General features: G+C 41.8%; 1 protein-coding gene across 10 annotated transcripts in view; it reads right to left on the minus strand.

Annotated features, from left to right (window-relative positions):
* LOC130513723 (partitioning defective 3 homolog) overlaps window positions 1-20800 on the minus strand; it is a 239643-nt gene that overhangs the window by 83205 nt on the left and 135638 nt on the right. For 9 of the 10 annotated variants that reach the window (XM_057012690.1, XM_057012694.1, XM_057012689.1 and 6 more), the window contains 3 exons: window positions 12627-12813; window positions 4321-4469; window positions 2351-2389 (listed from right to left, as the gene is read on the minus strand). In XM_057012690.1, the coding sequence (XP_056868670.1) occupies window positions 2351-2389; window positions 4321-4469; window positions 12627-12813 (375 nt within the window). The remainder of the gene's footprint in view (window positions 1-2350; window positions 2390-4320; window positions 4470-12626; window positions 12814-20800) is intronic. The other variant, XM_057012691.1, reaches the window with a different exon arrangement.

Genomic DNA, 20800 nt, shown 5'->3' on the forward strand with positions numbered 1-20800 from the left:
TATGTGGCACAAGACACCTCTCATTCTTTGAGGTCCCAGGTCACTCCTATTTCTGCAACAATTGCTACCAATACGTCCAAAATTAGTGTGAATGGATCTAGCACCCATTAGAGTAAAATATCTGGTGTCAAAGATACCCAATAGGTCAAAAGGTCAACATAGGACAACGGTGCATTCCCTGGATGGAAAACTTGTATGAACTACTCGATCCCGGGAGAACCTTGGATTCATTACCGAGAGTCAAGTTTTAAATAAATGAGCGCCAATCTATAACGCTGCTTTCAGTTCAGCAGTAAGAGGGTGCACATGTGCCTCAGGCTGCACAGGCCTGGAAGATGAAACACTGGTCTCTGGTTGCAGGACCAGAAGATTCTGTTTTACTGCACCACTCCTGAGGGGAAGCTCTATATTTCTGATTACCTTTAAGCAAAATGTAATACCAGTAAAACCTTCCACGACCGAGACAATCCCGGAAATTGTTATAATTCATTTGCTGTGGAATAACCCTAGAGACCGAGAAACAAACAATAAAACCATAAATGAAAAGGCCCAATGCTGAAAACATCTCAGCAACACCGAGTGTTTCTGTGTTTTTATTCCACCTGTGAATGACGCCTGGTGACAGACGTGCAGAAGCCGGGGCGCATGTTTGTCACAATGGGCCTGTGACTTCGAGCCGAGCCCGACGCAACAGTTCAAAAGAACATAAATGACATCTGCTGTACTTGGAAATGGGGAATAGTGCTCCCACTTGGAATTCCACAACACGATTCCCTTCCCCATTGTTTCAGCCGGCGCACCGAACGTCTGAGAGTTGCGCAGACACAAAGAGACCTGGAGCCGGAGCAATGTGAGACAGTTTGCCCAGAGACCCTGTCTGCTTCAAACCTGCCTTTGTTTTCTTCAGAAGCTGCTCCAGCTCTCCAGGGAGAGTTTGACGGACAGCTCTCTGTATGCCAGTCTATTATGTGATTCCTATCACACAACAGAATCCTCAGTGCTCCGCTGCTCATCTCCCTTTTATTCAGAGGGATGAAAATACATATTCCCCCATCGCATACAGACATGAGTTTGTCACTCCCCACACGTCTGGAGGAGAAATGAATATCATCCAAATGAAATACACACAAAAGGAAGACAATCCAACCAAATAGGGGTGAAAGTGCACCTGGAATTCTATCCCAGACAAAGCCAGAAATGGTCCCCGTGCTGTGGTCTGTAGCCAAATTAAGGGCAAGGACAGTTAATTGGAGAAGATCCATTGCCATTAACGTTAAAGGGGAAGTATGGCAAACTCCATGAATAAATCAGCAGCAGTTATTACAGAACAGGAGCCAATAGTATAATTAGAGCAGCTAAAACTCTGCTCCTCAACCATTATTCACAGCGACCCTTGCATGTAAAGATCTGTGTACAGACAGGGGCGCCATTACACATAATTTATTCAGTCGGGACTTTAAGCAGGCTGGTAAAAGGGGCATTAGGTTAAAAATAACCTTAGAGGTGGTTCAGGGAAGGCCCAGCTCAGGTATGGTGGTGGATACGAGGTGTCCCTGGGCTGTCCATTCCACTGTGTCTCAGCCAGATGTGGGTCATAATCACAACGGAGGACGTCCTCCATATGACGATCACATACCACCGAATCAGCATTTTATAGATTACTCAATTACTGTCGCGGATGCTGGATGATGCGTATGGGATGTAATTACCTGTGTTTATGGTGTCAGAATTAGGGATGCTTAAAAGGCGATTTGTAGTTTGTCACTTTCTAGCACCCTTTCGTGGCATGCAGTGAGTTCAGTGGTCTGCAGAGTGCTGACTGGCTGTGTGAAAACATGGTGTTGGGCACCTAATGCAACTTTTTCATTGTCTAAATAGCTGTGTTAATGTCATTTTTACGCTCTTTTATGTTTTGATGCATGTTCATGAGTCCTCAATAGGAGGTTATAAGAATGAAATAGTGCTGGGAAAATTTAAAACTCAGGGGCTCTTTCCCCTTCACATTTCTCTCTCCATGATGGATTTGCAAACTATCTCTCATTTCAATTGCCAGATTCACTCTTTGGCTGTTTTCTACAATAATTTACACTGTATAACAAGTACAATGGCACAGGCTCCCGTGTTAGTTGCCAAGTTTCTATTCGATGCCGTGCAGCTCTCTGCTTTGAAAAGACCCTCGTCCATATGTATTTAAAGGTGCCAAAGCCAAACAGACAATACTGGTTAGTTAAGAGGTATTAAAACAGAAAAAGGAAACAAGGAAGTGACATCTCAGTGTCATTATTGATCCATAAATACAGCAAAATAAGATTTATTTCTATTTTAGCTGGTTCACAGAGTAGTTGCTTACCTTCATATGTTCCCATGCTGTTGTTAGTATTGTCTCCTACTGTTAAACAACATAAATAAGGCTTAGTTAGTTGGTGGAATGTTAGTGAGGACATGCACAGAAAAAACAAAAGTGTAGCCTAGTGATGAAAGCAGACGGCACAGGGAAGCATAGACACAGATGTGGAATGTTTAAATGTAAAGAGTATAAGTAATAAAGACCATGTGCTGCAGTGATTTCAAACACATGGAAAACATCAGAAATACCAAGTAAGTGACAGGAAAAAAGAACACGTGTGGGGAGGAGACTGCCGAACATGTTACCACTGTCAGGCTGTAGTAATATTTCACTGGAAAGTAAAGAGATATGGTCATATATACAAAAAAACAAACAAAAAACACATCTAAAAACATGCCTATGATGAGACGCAGAGATCCATATGGACGCTGTGTTCTTTGCCTCACTTCACTTCCTTCTCGATTATTCCTCACTCGAAGGCAATTTTTCCATTATGTGGCTTTGATGCAATAATTTAATTAAAACAATCAACATATAGCAATGTGTGCCTTTAAGATAATAAAAGGAGCGTTTCGAGAGAGTGTTGTTTTTACTTCTGAAGCTGACTCGAGGGTTTGTTTTCTAACTATTGACTGGCCATTTCTCTTATGGGAGCTCCTGTCAGTTACGACAGCTCTTATATGAGTGGAACAAGTCAGTTATTTCCCTCCGGCATGCGAATGGAGCAATATTCTCACTGGTAAATTATGATTTGGTGACGGACGTCCACATATATCTGTCTGCAGGATGGATCAAAAACCCAGTTGGGTCAAGAATGTAGTAGAAGCTAATGGTTTATGAGCTAAATTTACCCCCAAAATAGGAATAAAAATCTGTAAAAGAGTATGGCCTTGCATAGATGTTGGCTGCTTTGTTTAGAAAGTATATAAATGAATGCTAATGGTAGAAGTAAACAGCCAAGAAAGCTTTTTGATTAAAATCACTGATAACATGCATGCACAATGATGTGAATGCCATCAAGGAGCTATCTCATTGGCCTCATTTCCTGTTCTCACATTCATCACATTAGGTTTGTATTTGACACTAATAACATAATGGAAAAGAAAAAACAAGATTCCTGATCGCTAGCAATTTGCTCACTCACACATATCCAATGACTAATTGCGCCTTTGTTAGAAGCTGCACTTCCTGCCTTTTCTCAGTTCACTTTTTGGGAAGTTTTGAAGGTGGATTGAAGTTAGAGTAACAAATATATACCCGACAGATGTGCCTGCAACATCCTAAAGTCACACTAGTTTGTGGGAGCGTCAAAGATTTGTGCAGGTTTGTGGGTTCCGTAAGGAATATGGTGAGCTGTTATTTGTTATGATTAGCCAGTGATCCGAGAGAGGGCATCGTCTGTCTCAGCGTCAGTGGGGAAGGCTGTGAACTCAGACCATCTTTCTCTCTTAGACAGATGCTCGTGCATGTGTGTGAGCACATGTGTGAGCCTTAACTGCTTTTCCAGGCGCTCAGTGAAGAGACCGCTGCAGTATTCCTTCCGGTGGTTTAACCATGGGTCAAAAGAGGACAAAGCTGAAGGGGCTTCAGCTTTAATAGTTATGTGTGATAGTGAGTTGTGCATGTTCGTCATATGCACGCAGAGTAATTTTTATCAATAGAACGTTGAAGTGAGACTCTGAACATTCACAGCTATTGAGTCACATTTGGCTTCATAATTAATCACTGTTGTTTTTAACAGTTAATATATATCAGACAGGTTAAAATGAGGCCTGGATGTATTTATTTACTAAACATGGTCGTGATTTATATGTATGAATTACATCAAATGTCCAAATGGGTTGAATAGCAGCGCAAGTGCTTCCATAATTAGCTGTAATGCACTAAAACTTGGTTGAATGAGTTGAACCAAAGAAAAGTCAATAAATAACTGCAGATCAGTGTGAAGCGTGAGCTATGTGCACGGAGCTTACCTAGATCCATGCTCTTGGACTTGCGCGACCTGACGATCTCCAGGTGAGAAGGGTTTTCGTACTGCTTGGTGCGTTTTTCGGACATACTCTGGCGGCCGAAGCCCTCCCTCTGGAAGGAAGCGTCAGCATTGGCATCCGGGCTGAGCGAGCTTGAGTTGAGGAAGCGAGAGAGGATTTAGTTTGATGCTAAAGTGAATAAAAATAGACATGTAGATATAGGAATTAGTACACAAAACACCCTAGGACTACAAATAACACTATGATAACATCGATGCATTTTTATAAACCCACACCTCAAATATATTTAATTTTATTTAGGCTCCAAGGACAAATCTACATCTGCCGTCTTGAAATTAGACAAAGCCTTGCAAATGTGTCTGATATTGCCGCGAGGTGAGGGTGATCCGAGTTCATGGTCACTCAATAAACCACACCCCCGCGGCCTTTTCAACGTCTGCCGCAGCGGCAGACTGCGGTCAGGTACCCAGCAGTGGCTCCCTTTGAGATCGTCTATCTCTGTCTGGATCTTAATTGAAAATTGGAGGGGAGTAGACAGAAAGGGGAAGGGGGGGTATTTGCATGCAGAAAGGTGCCTTTACGATTAATGCAGCCACATGTTGCCACGCGAGCGGAGATGCGAGATGAAGTCCAATAATGGAACGTGCATTACCGTGGTGAACACAACCACTTCCATTGTCTTCCTGACATAAATGGATGCATTTTGCAGAATTACGAACATTTCATTACCCCCTACTCTATTTTAATAACATTTAAAAGTGTCTGCAGACCTGCTGGCACTTGTTTGCATGGTGACAACTGCTACACGGCTTGTCAACCTCGTTTAACAACAGAGGCGCTTGGTGTGTCGCAAAGGGGCCGATGCCAGCGTGTCACTTTACCGTCGATCACACGTGACAATTCCAACTAAGATCAGACCACTAACGGAGAGCCTCCAGTTGATACAGGAAGAGGCAGAGGTGGAGCAGGAAGAGAAGAATGACAGCACAGATGTATAATTCATGTATTCATCATCCCTCACTATTCTCCTCTCATCAATCCAAGCCCACAAAAAGCCCGGCCTCTCCTTTCCTGTCTCTGCAAATGTCATCTGTCGGAGCGTGTCTGAGACACTGTAGGAGGGAGAAAGGACAAATTCTCTGTGTGAATTTTGATTTTCTCGAGTTCTGCTTATCTTCTGCTTTGTTAATGGGGCCACTCAAGCTAAGCCAAAAGGGTGGGAGACTGTGCGAATGTGGCCATGTTAAATGCTAGCCTGGATGGAAAAAACAAAAAACAAGCTAAATGTGAGCAATTCACATCTATACAGGGAGAAGGCAAAAAGCTGGGAACTCTTTCTGCCTCTGGGACATTCACACCAGACAGCGAGGTGCAAGAGAGACTACTGTCACCTGGGAAACGGGAAGGATAAAATCAACAGGCACACTAACCATCAAGTTGGAATAATACCATTACTGATATTTTATAGGATACTCACTGTAATTAGACACTGAAAATGAAAGAAAATGTTTGTTTTAGTTACTCAATATGTTGCATAAATACCAAGAAGCAACAGCTTGACTGTGTGACTGCCTTGCAGATTAATTACATAATTTGTAGATTGTAGTTTCTTTCAAAGCACATCCATCCTTTCCTTGCCACAGGTCCAGTCCATTTGGATGACACATCCTCTAATCCCTCAGTCTCTTACCACTGTTCAAAAGCAATTTCCACATCTCTGGGCAGATGCTCTCCAACTCGGTCACTCTCTCTCATCATCTAAAATTAACCAGGGCTGTGAATTGCTCACAGGCAAATCCACAGCTTTGACTTGAATTTTACATCAACTGGAAGGTGAATGTGTCAAAAAACACGTAAGCTGCTGAGATGCTAAGTGGTCAGTGCTAAAAGACTTCTGTATTAGACTCTAATGGCTAAAGTCATTTTCTGAATTATTTTTCCATCTATTCAAAAGTCTTGCCTTTAAAAGTAACTCTAGAGAGATAAAGTTATTCAGGTCCTTTGTAAAGTAAAGAGTGGTTTTAATGAGGAGAAAATAAGTTCTTTGCATTCCTTCTAGTGCATCAGAAGAGTCAGTGTCCTGCTGAAAAGGTCCTTCTGAGGCTTGAAGCAGGCTGAGTCAGCTCTCTGCATGGATGCATGGATGGAGGAGGGTTACAACATGGAATCTTGCTTGATAGATCAGGACTGAGGTCTTTACTGCCGGTAAAATGTGCATTTTTCTTTGAAATGTGTCTTTTTGTTGCCTTTGTTTTGCTTTAACTGACCATGCAGAATATGGGAAAACCTGCCACGCAAAAACATGCAAGTTTACCCCAGTGCATTGACACTGCAGTTATTACAGATCCCCCATAATGCCTTGCAAATAAGAAGCCAGACACTCCTCTGCTCTTTCACCCAGAGGATAGGCTTCACAATACCTCATCTGGATCTGGTTTATATAGTTTCCTGTTTGCAAGGTGGCGTTTCAGTGGAAGCATTGATGGAGTGTGTTTACATATGATCTTTTTGTGTGCGCGTTTGTGAGTCTGAAGCGACTATACAACCATTTTTTTATTGTCTGGGGGCCTGAAGAGCAAGACACCAATATTCATACAGAGATTGCTTCAGTTTCTCTGAGAGTTTATAGGCTACAAACAGGCTCTTTAAACATTTCAATGCCGAAAAACTGGTGTCGCTGCACTAATTCCCTGTGTGGACCCTCAAACTGGTCTCTCCTCACTTCCGCTCTCACACGCTTGACACCATCCAAAGTGAGACGTAGCAATGGCTCTTTTCCATTCACATTTTAAACCTTTACACATGTTTTTGCCAGTGTTGTTTTTGGTTTAATTTGCAATGGTGTTACTGTGTCCTGAAAAAAAAGGGGGGGGGGATTAAAGCTTTCAAATTGCAGGAAAAAATCCTTAATTGTCACATTAAGATATTCCAAATGAGCAGCAGCACATTTTTTGTTGCTGTAATCTTCCTTTTTGCTGGGTTCTTGTAGCAGAAAGGAGAAGAAAAATTGGCACAGATCAATTAAGACCCCTTTTGTCAGAGCTGTGACTCCTGTGCAGACCACTTCATTCATTCCCCGTCTGGAGGACGGACACTTTAATTGAGTTCCGCTGGTCTGACTTTGCTGCCCAGCTAAATGAGAGACTGAGTGACAAGGACCCGACCAAGAGGACTTTGGGTTGAGTGAGTGTGTGTGTGTGTGTGTGTGTGTGTGTGTGCGTGCATAAATTCTCCAACAGCATCTCCCCTGCTGCCACTCCCCTACCTCCCTGCCACACTGAGATGTCAAACTGTGGCGTCTAGTTCTGTCTCCTGAAACCAAAACTAAGCAGATCAAATGTATAAATTTCAACGGGCCGTAACCTTTGTGAAGACTTTACGGTGTAAAACGTCCTTACTTACACAGCAGACGTTATTAGGAGTCAACTCAAGCAGCGCGTTTGCCTGAAATGCTAGTTTGTTTGTTCATGTCGATGCAGACCTTTTCCACTTTATATGTTAATTTGTGAAAATGTTTACCTGCCAGTGTGTGTGTGTGTGTGTGTGTGATAGCTGACGTTTGTCTGGAGTCCTTTTCCATCGCTGCTGGTTGACAGAGTGTGTCAGAGCTGCCTGGGAAATGATGTTTCCACCTGTGACATCTCCCAGAGACAGAGAAGGACACAAATTTGTCTCCTTCATTGTCTCGGTGTCCCTCACTGTCCATTTCCTTCTCTTTCACACCGTCATGAGATTAGAGAGCCACCCTCCAATCTCTCATCCCAGGCCACCCTGGGACATTCCAAAGTTGACAATGTGCAATTTTTTTTTTTTTTAAGGTTACTTTCCTCATTTCATCCATCTGACATCAGTTCATGAGCCTGGTCCTGCTCCAGTTTTCTTCCTGTTAAAGGGGAGTTTTTCCTTGCCACTGTTGCTTGTTTGGGGTTAGGCCCTGGGATTCTGTAAAGCACCTAGAAACAATTTTGATTGTAAAAGACACTATATAAATAAATAAATATAAATAATACAAATATATATATATATATATATATATATATATATATATATACATATACATATATATATATAAAATACAAATAAATATAAACAAAGCTTAAAAAAACAAACAGCAACTGAGTCCTCAATATGCATCTAGTTAAAGCAAAAGCAAAGTGTCTATAGATGTATTTCCACTGCAGGAGTTCCTGGTAAATACTCGGGGCAGGAATCCCTTTGGCCCTCTCCATGGTTGTGGATGGTTCTCCACCGCAGGATAAGACCCCTGGGAGACTTTGTGAGTTTTGATCCTCTGGTTTCGACCGGGACGTCACCCAGGCGAGCCGCCAAAAGCAAAAACCAAAACAAAGACAAGAACAAGGAAGGAAGAAAACAACTATTGCTGCAAGCTGTATCTGTGTACACATCAGTGTGACAATACATGTTAAGTAAACAGCACTTGTAAACAGCACTTATAAAATACTAATAAAGACCGACGGTTGCCACCATTCTGGTTTGTGTGTCCGTGTAGATGGTGGTTAATGCTATGAACGAGAGAACAAGCGGCGTCCGCTAGGCTAATGCTCCTGCTCACATCCTGCTCTAGTTTTTGCCAATCTAACTCTCAAGCCCCACGCATAAGTGCCTGTCCTGGAACTGGGAGTCGGTAAGACGCCACAAAAGATTTAGTGGCAGTTTCCTGTAGTGCCAACGTGGTTCTGACCTTGTAAAATGAGCCCAAAGTTCCCCCAGCGGTATTACACCTTACGGCAAACTGATCAGGATCCCATAATATTTTAAAGGGTAAGGTTAGGACACATCAGCTCTGCGTGTCCCCTTGCCACAGAAGGTGCTCCATGTAGGACCCTCGTAAAAGCAAACTAATGGTACAAAAAATCAACAAAAAGTAATACAGTTTTCCTCTACTCTTCCAGATGACAACATTGTCATTGATGTGCAAATATCACTTTCATGCTAATATTTTGAAAGTCATGGGAAAGGCCAACATGGGTTATGGATGAACATGTATCTGGGCCAGTCTCCAAAATAAGCTGATATACACAGTGGTTCTGATGGGACGAGGTAGCAGAACCGTTCACTTGTTTAGAGGAAACACAGTGTGTCAAAGAGCCACACCTTCAAAGTGCAGCTTCAGCACTTTCTAGATTGGGGGGGGGGAGGGTACCTTATGAAGCTTTTACAAACTTCCTTCTATTATTGAATAGCAACATCTGGGAAACATTCACACACTTCCAAAAAAAATTGGCATTTGTCTCCGACTGATAAAGTCGGCACCTTTTAGTGAAGATTAGATCAACTTGTAGGAGTGAAAATGCAAATATGAAAAGGAAATATTCATAAACATTGCAGTAAAGTGTTGAAGCAGTAGAGTGCCTACTGACACAACACAGTTAAGATATGATCTTTCCCAACTTTAAATTGAATTGAATTCTAAATGAAAAGAAACAAACGTGCAAAATGGAAACCAAATCCCATTTGCAAGGAAGAGAAACGCTCTTTAAATCTTTTACCACTTCCTGGAACGGCAGCCAGGTGCAACTACAAATGGATCTGCGTGTTTCCGGAGCTGACAGATCGGCTCTGAGTTGTTTTTCCAACACTGTACGGCATTCCATTCTTGTGAGAAATGGTCCGATTTATCCAGATTATTCTGCGGAGCCATTAAATCAACCAAACCTTATCAGTTTAACTGTAAATCATCCGGATGTGTTCTTTCCTGTTTGACTTTGGATTCACACTAATGAAAGAGGAGCCAGACGCCGCAAAGGGAATTCACGTGACGGGTCAGGACATGGCGCTGGATCGCAGATTTGCAAAGCAATAATTTACTACCACAGCAGAACCTGAAAGAAAACACATGCTGGTTGTACAAATCACGCACCACGTGCACCTTTACACACACAAAACGTTTGAGCAATGCAGCCATTGATCTAAAGCTTAGATTTATTGCACCATCTGCTTGTGGTAAATCTTGTATTTATGAAGAACTTTCACAATACCAAATAATTTGACTCAAATTCAGTCAAAATCAGTAAAATAGTTGAGCTTGAATAACAGCACATTATCATTTTAACAGAGACCCAAACTACATATCCTCGATCATGAGAATTCTCATTTGGAAACCTTTTTTTTTTTTTTTACAATGCTTCATATAAATAAAAGAGGGAATAAAATGGTAATGAGGCTAATTTCCACAAACACTACACTGGCTGTGTCTGAAGTGGGTGATATTGTCAATGCAGTGGGAAGAATATGGCCAGAAAGAGGTCTGTCTCCATCACTTTCAGGTGGGCGGCTGCAGTTTGCCTGCTGGATCGGCTATTTGCCCAGAGGAAAATTATGCACATAGAAAGATGCCATCAATGAAAACAGCCGACATGAGTATACCTCAAGCTCTATATGTCATACAACTATTATCTTTACTCAGTTAAGCAAACAAACATGGTTTTGTTGTTAATCTTTATTTAATGATTTTACCACAAGTTCCTACATCAACATGCAGATTAGCAGCATATGTCCTCTAGACCGTCCTTACATTAATAAGGCTGAAATAAAATAAGATAGTTTTATAACCAATTGGCTCACTATTGTGTGCGTGAACAAAACCAGAGAGGAAATTGAGTTCATTAAATTCTACTGTGGGAGGGTAAAAAAAGGAAGGACGGAAGAGAAAGAGTCTGAATAACAATGATTTTACAAGCCAACCAGCCACCTTTGTGCTTCGTGTATGCACTGTAGGTGTATAGCTGGGGCCTTGGCAAGCCATCCCATGAGAGAGGAGGTTGAATTATATTAGAGGGCAGAGGTGAGACTTTCACGGCTCTGCACAATACATATTCAATGCATACACGCCTCCTGCTGCTCTGTTGCAAGAGCTTAATTAAAAAGTAACAGTTCCAATTCATTGGAGTCTGACTGACCCACATCTGCTGAATGTCTGCTGGGTTGTGGAGGAATTACAGCCATAGAGGAAAATGGGAAGAAGCTAAAGTCCGTCACACAGGCGACACACAATCGAAGCATTTAAACAGCTGTTAGAATTTAAGGAAAGGAGAACGCGTGCCAGCGAGAGACTGTATATCTGTGCGACTCTGAGCGCATGAATTATTCACTATATCCTCGGGCGGTGGTACACGGCACACGTCCCGCCTCGCATGCACACGCCATCCACGTGTGTGTGTGTGTGTGTGCACAGCATGTGCAAAGGAGACGGAGTGCACTTTAGGCTTATGCCGTGGACCAAATCCACTATAACAAACCTCTGACATCACGTGACCGACAAGCATGCAGAGCAAATCTATTCATTTATTATAAATGAGAGACAAAGAGCGAGAGACAGAAACAAAGAGAGAGAGAGAGAATAAAGCTTTGCATTTAATAAACATGTGCCGAATGAGCAAAAACAGCCAATCTTAAGACTCCTAAAACTTTGACATTTAAAAAAAATGAACAAGATTATATAGTACGGCTTGTCTTCATATTTCCTATACCTAATTACTGCAATTACGCATGAAATGCCACGCATAACTTCAGATTGTGTGATTACACCTTGAATAATGTGTAGCTCTAAGCTTAAATGGGCTTAAAGGTGGACCAAAGCCTGTAAAAAAAGTGAAATGAAAAATAATCATTTCATTGCTTTTTAGCCTTTGAAGAAATGGACACAGAGTTGTGCTGCAGTGCTAAAATGTGATTCTTTCTAGTCTGACAGGGTTGATACACTTAAATGACTGCGTCTCTCGAGAAAGAGCCTTACGTCTGTGACAAGGTTGATGAATATTGGCTACATATTTCATTATGAGGTCCCTTCATTGGGGCCATGGCCTGCAGACAGAGTGGGGACATGGAAATCCCCCGGGTAGGGAAGTACTGGTGGTACTCCTGGAGTTTCTCTTTTTTATCTCAGAGCGCTGCCAGGTCATGCATTATTTAACACACACGCACACACACCGGATGTTACACATCTACCAGACTACTGCATATTTACTATTTAAAGATTCTTTCCCACGATGACCCGGACATTGCATTTTACCATTTTGCTCCATTTTTAGGCAGAAATGGTCTAGTTTTCTCAACTAAGGGAGCTAATACACCACATAATATCTGCAGGGGGGGAAAAAAATCTGATATTTTATTACTGTGCACTTGCACTCCTGGAACACTCTCCCCTAACAACACCCAGAGGATACAAACATACCTGAAGCTCCACCCACAATCTGTCTATAATCCACCCGTTTTTAAATAACTCATGTGACTCCAAGGCAAAGTGAGAACAGCGTGCTGCCCACCTTTCATTTTGGCAGGGAAGCTCATGGATCCACTTCACCGGATTATCCCCCACGTAGCCCATGTCGTCGTGGGAACTGGTGGACGATTGGTCAGAAAGATGGATGGGAAACAGGGGCGGCCGGTCGTCTTCGATCATCACAATATCGTCCTGCGGCATGTTGACGGTCGGAGAGAGGTGGTAGTTACCTGGAGAGGAGAGGAAAACTTACATCACTGCGTTCTCCCAACTTTATTACAGTATTGATGTCAATTTTTTTGATTCTAGCAGGTTTATCTGCTCCTAGAATGATTGTTTCTCATCACAGAGGCCTTTGGCATTTCAGTTAGCACTGTTGTCCTACAGCAAGACAGTTCCTATTTGATGTTTATATGCTCTAACTGTGTAGACATAGATTTTTTTTTCATTTTTTCCAAATTCTGAAGCCATCCATATTAGACTTAAAAGAGATTTTGTGAATTGCCCCTAGCTGGTGGGTACCTCTGCCTCCCACAGGAAAACAAGTGGGATCAGTGTGAGCACGCTTCTTGACCCTACCTGGGTAAAAGATTTGGAAGATAAAAGTGTGAAAGCATTTTTGTTGAATCATATACATGCGTGAATGCAACAACAGATGTTACGGTCTACAATTGTAAATAGCTGCGACTATATCTTTATATAGTGGGAAAGCTAGACTGCAGCTAAGATGTGGATTCCAAGACGTCGCTTATCCAATCTTAATTATTATTGATGAAGTTGGAAAATTTATAACTTGTGTTAGTGTGACCTCTTTTGAGGCTTTGTTTCAGAATTTTTGTATTTCTTTCTTTCAATCAAGGACACCGACAAGCTTCCTGATCAGTATCCTTTGCTGCTTCTCAAGACTCAAAGTCCACAGAGGACATGCTGCCGTGACAGGCTCTTGATGCCCAGGAACAGAGCAGGGTTGTTCCGTGGCGCTTATGAAAAGATCTGACCAACTCTGCCACAAAAAGGAAAACTTAAACCACACACCTGCTTACTATTAGAGCAGGGCTTGCAGAAAGGCTGGACTTCCTGGTTTTTGCTTTCATTTCCATTACCTGTAGTATTTTGCAAATGTAATAGCTTTGAAACAATTGTGCGTAATTACTAACAGCGGACAACAATATTTGTGCTGGCGGGATCTCAACATGAATCTAAGAGCCATCTCGTTTCACAAGGGCCCAACAAATTACAAATGTATACCGTGAAAGCAAAGCCAAGCACCAATCAGAGCGGAAAGGTGAATAGTTTATGGCCGAGACAAAACAGCTGTGCAGGGGAGGACAGCGGGCCGACTTTACTGAGGTTGCGCCCAAATAGCAGTGATAATCAAGCAGATGTATTTCACACTCATTCTTCACGTCAGGATTCTTATCAAGCACATGTATCAAAGAGATTTATTGAACCAGCTGTGAATACATGTTTCAAAGGAGTGCCTACATTGGCCATATCAGGACAAACCTGGATTACTGTGCAAACACCAGCCTGCTTCACCAAGACATTTTTTTTTTATTCCCACGGTCTAAACTTTTAATTGAAATTAAAGCAGAATGCTAATTAATTCTTATGGAGGTTTCATCTAATTTTCTAATGACTGCTCAGCTAAAGCAGGAAGACTGCTGCCAACACTGTAAAGGTGAAATAAAGGCCATTTCACACTTGGGCAGCTTGACGGAGAAGCGAATAGAATTTAATGGTTTATCAAAGATCAGCTTTAAAGACAGTAAGAAAGTCAAGTAAGTTTGTAAGACAAGCTAATCCTTTCTTGTTATTATAGCAATTATTAATAATTTATTAATTCTTAATATTAATATACACCATTATGTCAAAATAAGTAGATCGAAATAGAAAATAAGTTGTGTCGATTCACATTTGCAGCTTACAATAGCTGTGGTTACTAACATCGTAGCATGCGGGCCTCCAAGCATTGCCTCAAATATTTTTTTCTGCCTAGCGTCTTTTACTAGCTCCCAGTGCTCTCAGTTGTCGCACTGGAATACAAGCACATGCTGAAATCAGCTTTAACTTTTACTCTTTTTTTTCCGTAGAATTGCGTCTCAATTGCGTCAGTGACACTGAACATTCAAGTGAGTATTTTCACATGGGGAAATCATATTCAATGAACAATTTAAAGAACTGCGGTCATTAATGTGTTTTCACTCGAGAATTCTCCAAATATGAAAACTCCAATTCAGAAAAAAAGATTATGCACAGCACGCGCGCGCAACACAAAATCAAGGCTGCATAATACAGATGTTGTAAAATGTGGAAATGACTCCGAAATTGCTCTTCTGTACGTGACAGTAGAGGGATTGAGAGAGTTTCCCTGCCACGTTTTAGCGTGTTATAAGTTGACCGCTGGAAACATCACGCTCCCATACCCACATCGGATGAAAGAAAAAAGAAATCCCTCAGAGAAGCTCGTCTCAGGTTATTGTTTTCTTGCTTCCTGCTTTGGGAATGCTTTTTTGTATTTTGTACCACAAACACGGACCTTGTCTTTCATTTAGCCTGCAATGAAAACACTGGACCTGTTCATGCGCTCTCTTTGTGGAAAGAATTCAAAAGTAAATCAAAATAAACCTATTAACATCACAATGCTGGCAAAAATGAATCAGCGGTCACGCACATATCTGGAAGATATTTACATGATTTCACGTGGGACTGAGTGTTTTTCCAATTACGAGCGACAGTTCACAGATGCGTGCTTCTTCACTGAGACACTGGTTGGTATTTGGCACTTAAAGAGCCCCCGATTCACGTTTGCTGCCCAGCAAAATGACTGTGCCATTGTGGCTTTTAAAGTGCTGTAATTAAACTTTGCTTTTAATGCGTCAGGTTGTCAGGAGCAGCTCCCAAACTAACTATCATGGGAACAATCACGTTACCATAGAAATAAGCACCAAGCAACAGAGCAAGTGATCATTTAGAGGTTTTGGGGGGGGGGGGGGGGTTTAGCCATAAAACTTTATTTTAAGGTTTATACACAATTGATTGAAAGACCTTTGTGCATTATCGCATCACAATTACTGCAGCAAGTGCCACTGGCCAGCCTGGATTTGCAAGGTTTCCAGAACACGGATGCAGACAAAGACAGATGAGAGTTGTTGCCCCAGAGGCCACCTGGCTGCATCCATCCAAACTGGTCAGAGCGTCACCATCCACTTTTTCTAAACTCTGTCCAAGTACTGCCCGTTAAATCATTGAGCTGTAGGGTGAAAGGTCACACCAATAGCCACTCCATCTTTCTTCTCCTGGACCACTTGGTCCAGCCCTGCCTATCACAGGCTCATACACCTTTCCATCCTCCGTCTTCTCTCTCTTTCACTCTCCATCGATGACACTTTGGCCTATTGATCTGCCTGGAGGAGAGATCGTTAGAAGCACTACCTTAGCACTACCTTAGATATCGTTGTAAGGCATGGAACAGAGCTGGTAATCAATGCAAGTTTCAGCCTGGTAAAAAATAAATAAATGAATGAATGAAGTCGGAGTGTTTTCTTCCTAAATTCAGAAGAAAATACTTAGAGTTGAACAAAGATGTCAGAAAAACCAATAATCAAGAAGCTGGTGCCACAGCAATGTGATAAAAGGCATTCTGGCCAATGAAAAGGGACTGACAACCAACAATGAACTGTTGTTTATATTATCATGCCGTGTAAAGGAAGACATATGCAACTATGTTGAATGTTCAACCTCAAATGAGCTGTTTTACATCATCGTGGATTTATGCGCATGAGAATTGAAAACATATCAGAAATAGTAAAAAAAAAAAAAAAGGAATAATAGCCTTTAAAGCTGTTTGCTATTAAAATGTATTGAATTCAAATTTATTACAAACATCATGGATGAATGCTTGATTTGAAGGTCAAATGTCACTCAAACAAAATGTCCTCCAGATTTTCTGCACCACAACAAGAACCTCACCCATTGTGACCGGTCCGACAACCATGCTGCTCCGTGACCACGTCAGGCCTTTGGATCCACCAGTCTGGTGGAGACTGAACACATGACTTTGGCGATATTTTGAAACAGCAGCTTGAGCCAATCATGCTTTTCATGTATTCCAGACGTGGATGATATGTGATCCTACGTGTTGCCATGCTGAGAGGAACAATCTGTATCACATAATATGAAAAAATAATCAACTATTTAAAAAACAGGAGAAAAAAAATTGACCAGCTTGTTTACATTTCACAAGCAGACCACACAAGTGTGTGTTTCAAATGGTTTCAGCCTGGTTCTGTTCTAAAACAAGCCTAAAATAATTAGAATAACAGGCAAATGCCGCAGGCGCTTCTATTTCCAACTATATTAAAGTAATTTAATTGGCAAAAAAATTCTGACAAGCACCAGAATACACTTCAGGGGCAAATGAGGGGCAGAATAAATGGAAACAAGCCTGGGATTCAGATGTCAAGGTTAAGAATGGGAAAACAATCGCATGTGGACCTCATCAGTTATTCCCAAAGCTCCAGGAACCGAGTGCTGAACCACCGATCAGAATCCAGGATTAGGCGGCATCCTTGTGTGGGAAACCAACATTTTACATCTGTGAATCACTTTTGTTTATTTTTACGGCATCTGCTCTTCATAGGCAAACACAAATATGGGCAAATTTTCAATGAAATGTTCAAACCCAAAGGTTGAGGAAGCTCAGAACCTCTATGTAGCAGAACCGACTGAAGTGATTCTAGATAAACTAAAAAGGTTAATGTGGATTATATATTTATACTTCTGTCTCTCTTAACATCGTATATGCCCATTCTTTCATCATCTATTCCCTATTTGACACATTTGTCTCAACACAAGCAAAGAATCAGACATTTGTTTACTGATTTTGTTTGGGGTGCTTTTGGCATTTCCTGTAGTTTCACTTTTGAGGAGCAAGATTTTAAATTCAGATTCAGATTCAGAAGAGCACACAGTGCTGCAAGTACTGAGGAGACAACCAAAACAAGAAAGCAACACCATTTTCCTGTTCTAGATTTGGCTTAAGGTGCAGTGTTTTGCACCCTCACCGGCACTGCACACATTACATCCTGCGACCGCTGGCCTTCCTGTGTGACCTCAGCATGCTTGGCCAGTTTAAACCTCTGCCACGTCTGCCATGTGTGGCCATCTCCACAGGTCGCGTTGGTCCGCGGGCCTTAATTTTCACCCCAGCATGGTAACCAAGAATCCAGCAGCACTTTCAATTACCCAGACCGGAAAGAGAAGCTGCGTTATGACAGTGACCTTTGTATCAAATCTCACCCATCACTAGAGTGTGGCATGAGAGCAGGATAATTAACAGATTCACTTGTCTATAAGTTACTAAGTCATTTGCTTTATTACTGTTTTCATTTTTACACCAAATGAGGGGATGTAGTGACAGGAGTGCATTGTTCTGCTCCACATGGTCTCCAGCCTTTGGTCCTGACAAGGTGGGTCGTGCTAGAAATGAACCAAAATTGGAAGGAAAAAAAACAACTCGGACACACACATACACACACTACCCACAACAGTTCCAAATGGCATCCAAAAGCACCACGGGGGGGATAAAGACAAATGTTCTTACAATCAATATGGTGGCGATATAACAGGCTGATAGCGCCTGTCTCCTCTATGATTTTCTGTTTTTCTTTGCTGTTATCACAGCAATGTTAATTCCTATAATTCATCAAATTATACCTTTATCCCCTTAGGACCCAGAGCTATTATACTAAAAAGGCAGCTTGTAAGTGCTTGGCCTGGATCGGATGGTACACTGCAATACCAGAGCATCTACAGAGGCTGTGGGATCCAATGAATACCACCAGCTATTTGGGCATGTCAATAAAATAAAATAAAATAATCTGGAGTGTGTGATTTTACTGTACTGAGTTGCTGCAATCTGTAGTAAATCACAATCAAAGTCGGGCATTTCTTAAGCAGTAAAACCAGTCCATCCCATTTCCCTCTCTGCTGAGGTCTACTTATAGCAGCGCAGGCAGTTTAATGGAGAGGAGAGGGGCTGATTTAGTTAAGGAGTTCCTAGGCTTACTCTTAAGATGTAAAATGGCTCTGGGGTTTGTCAGTAATCACTGCTGCGCCGAGGTAAAATATATGGCTCGCATCAGGGAAAGCTGGACATAACCTGATAGAAATGTGACTTCATGCACGCAGCTAGACTGAATGTCTATCCCGCGTGATTGAGTAAGATGCATCAGGTCTCAGTACCTGACCTCTTATGTCACAATGCAAACAACAGCAAACATGCTTCTGCCTGACTTCAGCTACACAAACAGAAGATAAAGTACAGAGTTACAACAGCGTCCATAAATGGTTGGACATAGGACCTGTAGTTTTATTGGCTACACATATTGTTAAAATTCAATTCACAACATGAAGATGATTAATATTTTGAGAATGTTCCGTGCCCTGTGTGTTATAGAGCTCATAAACGCCTCTGTTCTTGATTGGATTTTAATGACTTCTATGGCCAAAATATGATATATTTTCTCGATCGCTATGGTGAAGAGTGGGTTATAGTTACATCTTTCTTTATGATTTCATTTGGATATATTATTTCCGGACTCGTGACTATGACTTTCTAGTTTTTAGTGCGCAAAATGTTACATTATTATATTGATAGATGTAGAAGCTTTGACTTGATTGTGAATTATTTTAATACTTTTCTTCTGTTTGCAGTTCTGTTTTTGTCTGGGATGTTATTGCTTTAGTGTCCCAAACATAGCTGTACAGCCAAGCTCTTCTTTGTTTAAATTGCTTATTCCTGTCATGTTCTGTTGCTATGAGGTTTATTTCAAAAGCTTGTTTCTCTCTTCCATTCTGCAACGCTTTGTTTAATGTTTACCCCTGTTCGCATGTCACGCTGTCAATCTCAGCACCCAAAAGCAAACCAAAAGTTTTAATTGATGCAATCTTCAGCTTTAAAAAGTAAAGTATTACTGACTTAAGAGCAAGCCCTCGAAGAATTGTGACTTTTCACTTTCACAAACTTCAACAACTGCAAAATCAGGCATTTTAGGTTAAAACAATCCTGAAAATATCCTGCAAAATCTTGGAGAAACATGTTTTTTAATGGGGGGGAGCAGATTCCCGATCCCTGTCTTGTGTAGTCGTTGGCACTGCTTAACATTTTGGACTGGATTTCAGTCTGATTTGTTTGCATGATTTTTCTGGCTACGGGTGCTGCTTGACTGTCATACAAATAAGCAACTGAGTCTACATGAGCTGTCTCTGTTGGCCTGATGGGACAGTTTTACAGCAGCAAACGACCAATTTCACAAATTTTCACTTCTTGGATGCTTTCACCTCAAGGATATTAACCTCACAGCAGAAATGGAAATAACAGGAGTGGATCTGCCCAAAAAAGGAGAAAGAAATGAAGATGTGTCACTGAAGACAGACGCAGGTTAATGAGTGCAGGACCCCGAGGCCCCCTGGAGTAAGAGGCGAAGAAACAAACTGATGTTTTCTGACTGCCAGAAAAAGCCAAGTCAAAGATCTGACATTCCTAGACTTGAGATTTTGCTTCTGCACCCACCCGAACCCTAAAACTTTTCCACTTGGCTCATTTGACACTGATGAGGCAAGAGACGATGGCGTTTGAAGTTTCTGCGGTAAGAAACTTTTCCATCAGAGCGTTGACAGTTTACGATCAGTGCACCATTTTGAAAAGCTTGTGTTGGGAAGTCGGCGGAATAAATAAGACAAGTGGGGAGGAAAATCCGACCAATTTCACATTTGACTAGAAATGGGAAAGAAAGACAAGATGATGGAGTGAAAATGAGAGGATGTGGAAGAAAGAGACTGGGAGAGTGTTAGGGGGGAAGCCCTATTGATCTGGAGGCTTAATGAACATCAGAAGCCTTTGACATGCCCTCTGATCTTCTGTGATCACTGTCAGAGTGGCAACACTCTGGGGAAGAGAGAGGAGTGGGAGTGGGTGGAGGGCAGGGAAAAAAAAAAAGTTTGGATCATTGATGGATTTCAAATTCTCTCCAACTGAGCATCGAAAGGGGGAAGTTGTAGGAGACAATGGAAGAGAGCTGCATGTGGGCCGAGGGCAGGGTCCACCCCTCAATGAGTAACTAGCTCATCCAGGGCCCCGTGTGAGCATTTGGGGGTTTGGTACTGTGCTCAAGGGTACCTCGGCAGTGCTCTGAAGCTGTCCTGGCACCTCCC

Source organism: Takifugu flavidus, chromosome 17 (assembly GCF_003711565.1).
Source record: "Takifugu flavidus isolate HTHZ2018 chromosome 17, ASM371156v2, whole genome shotgun sequence".
NCBI classification, from domain to species: domain Eukaryota; kingdom Metazoa; phylum Chordata; class Actinopteri; order Tetraodontiformes; family Tetraodontidae; genus Takifugu; species Takifugu flavidus.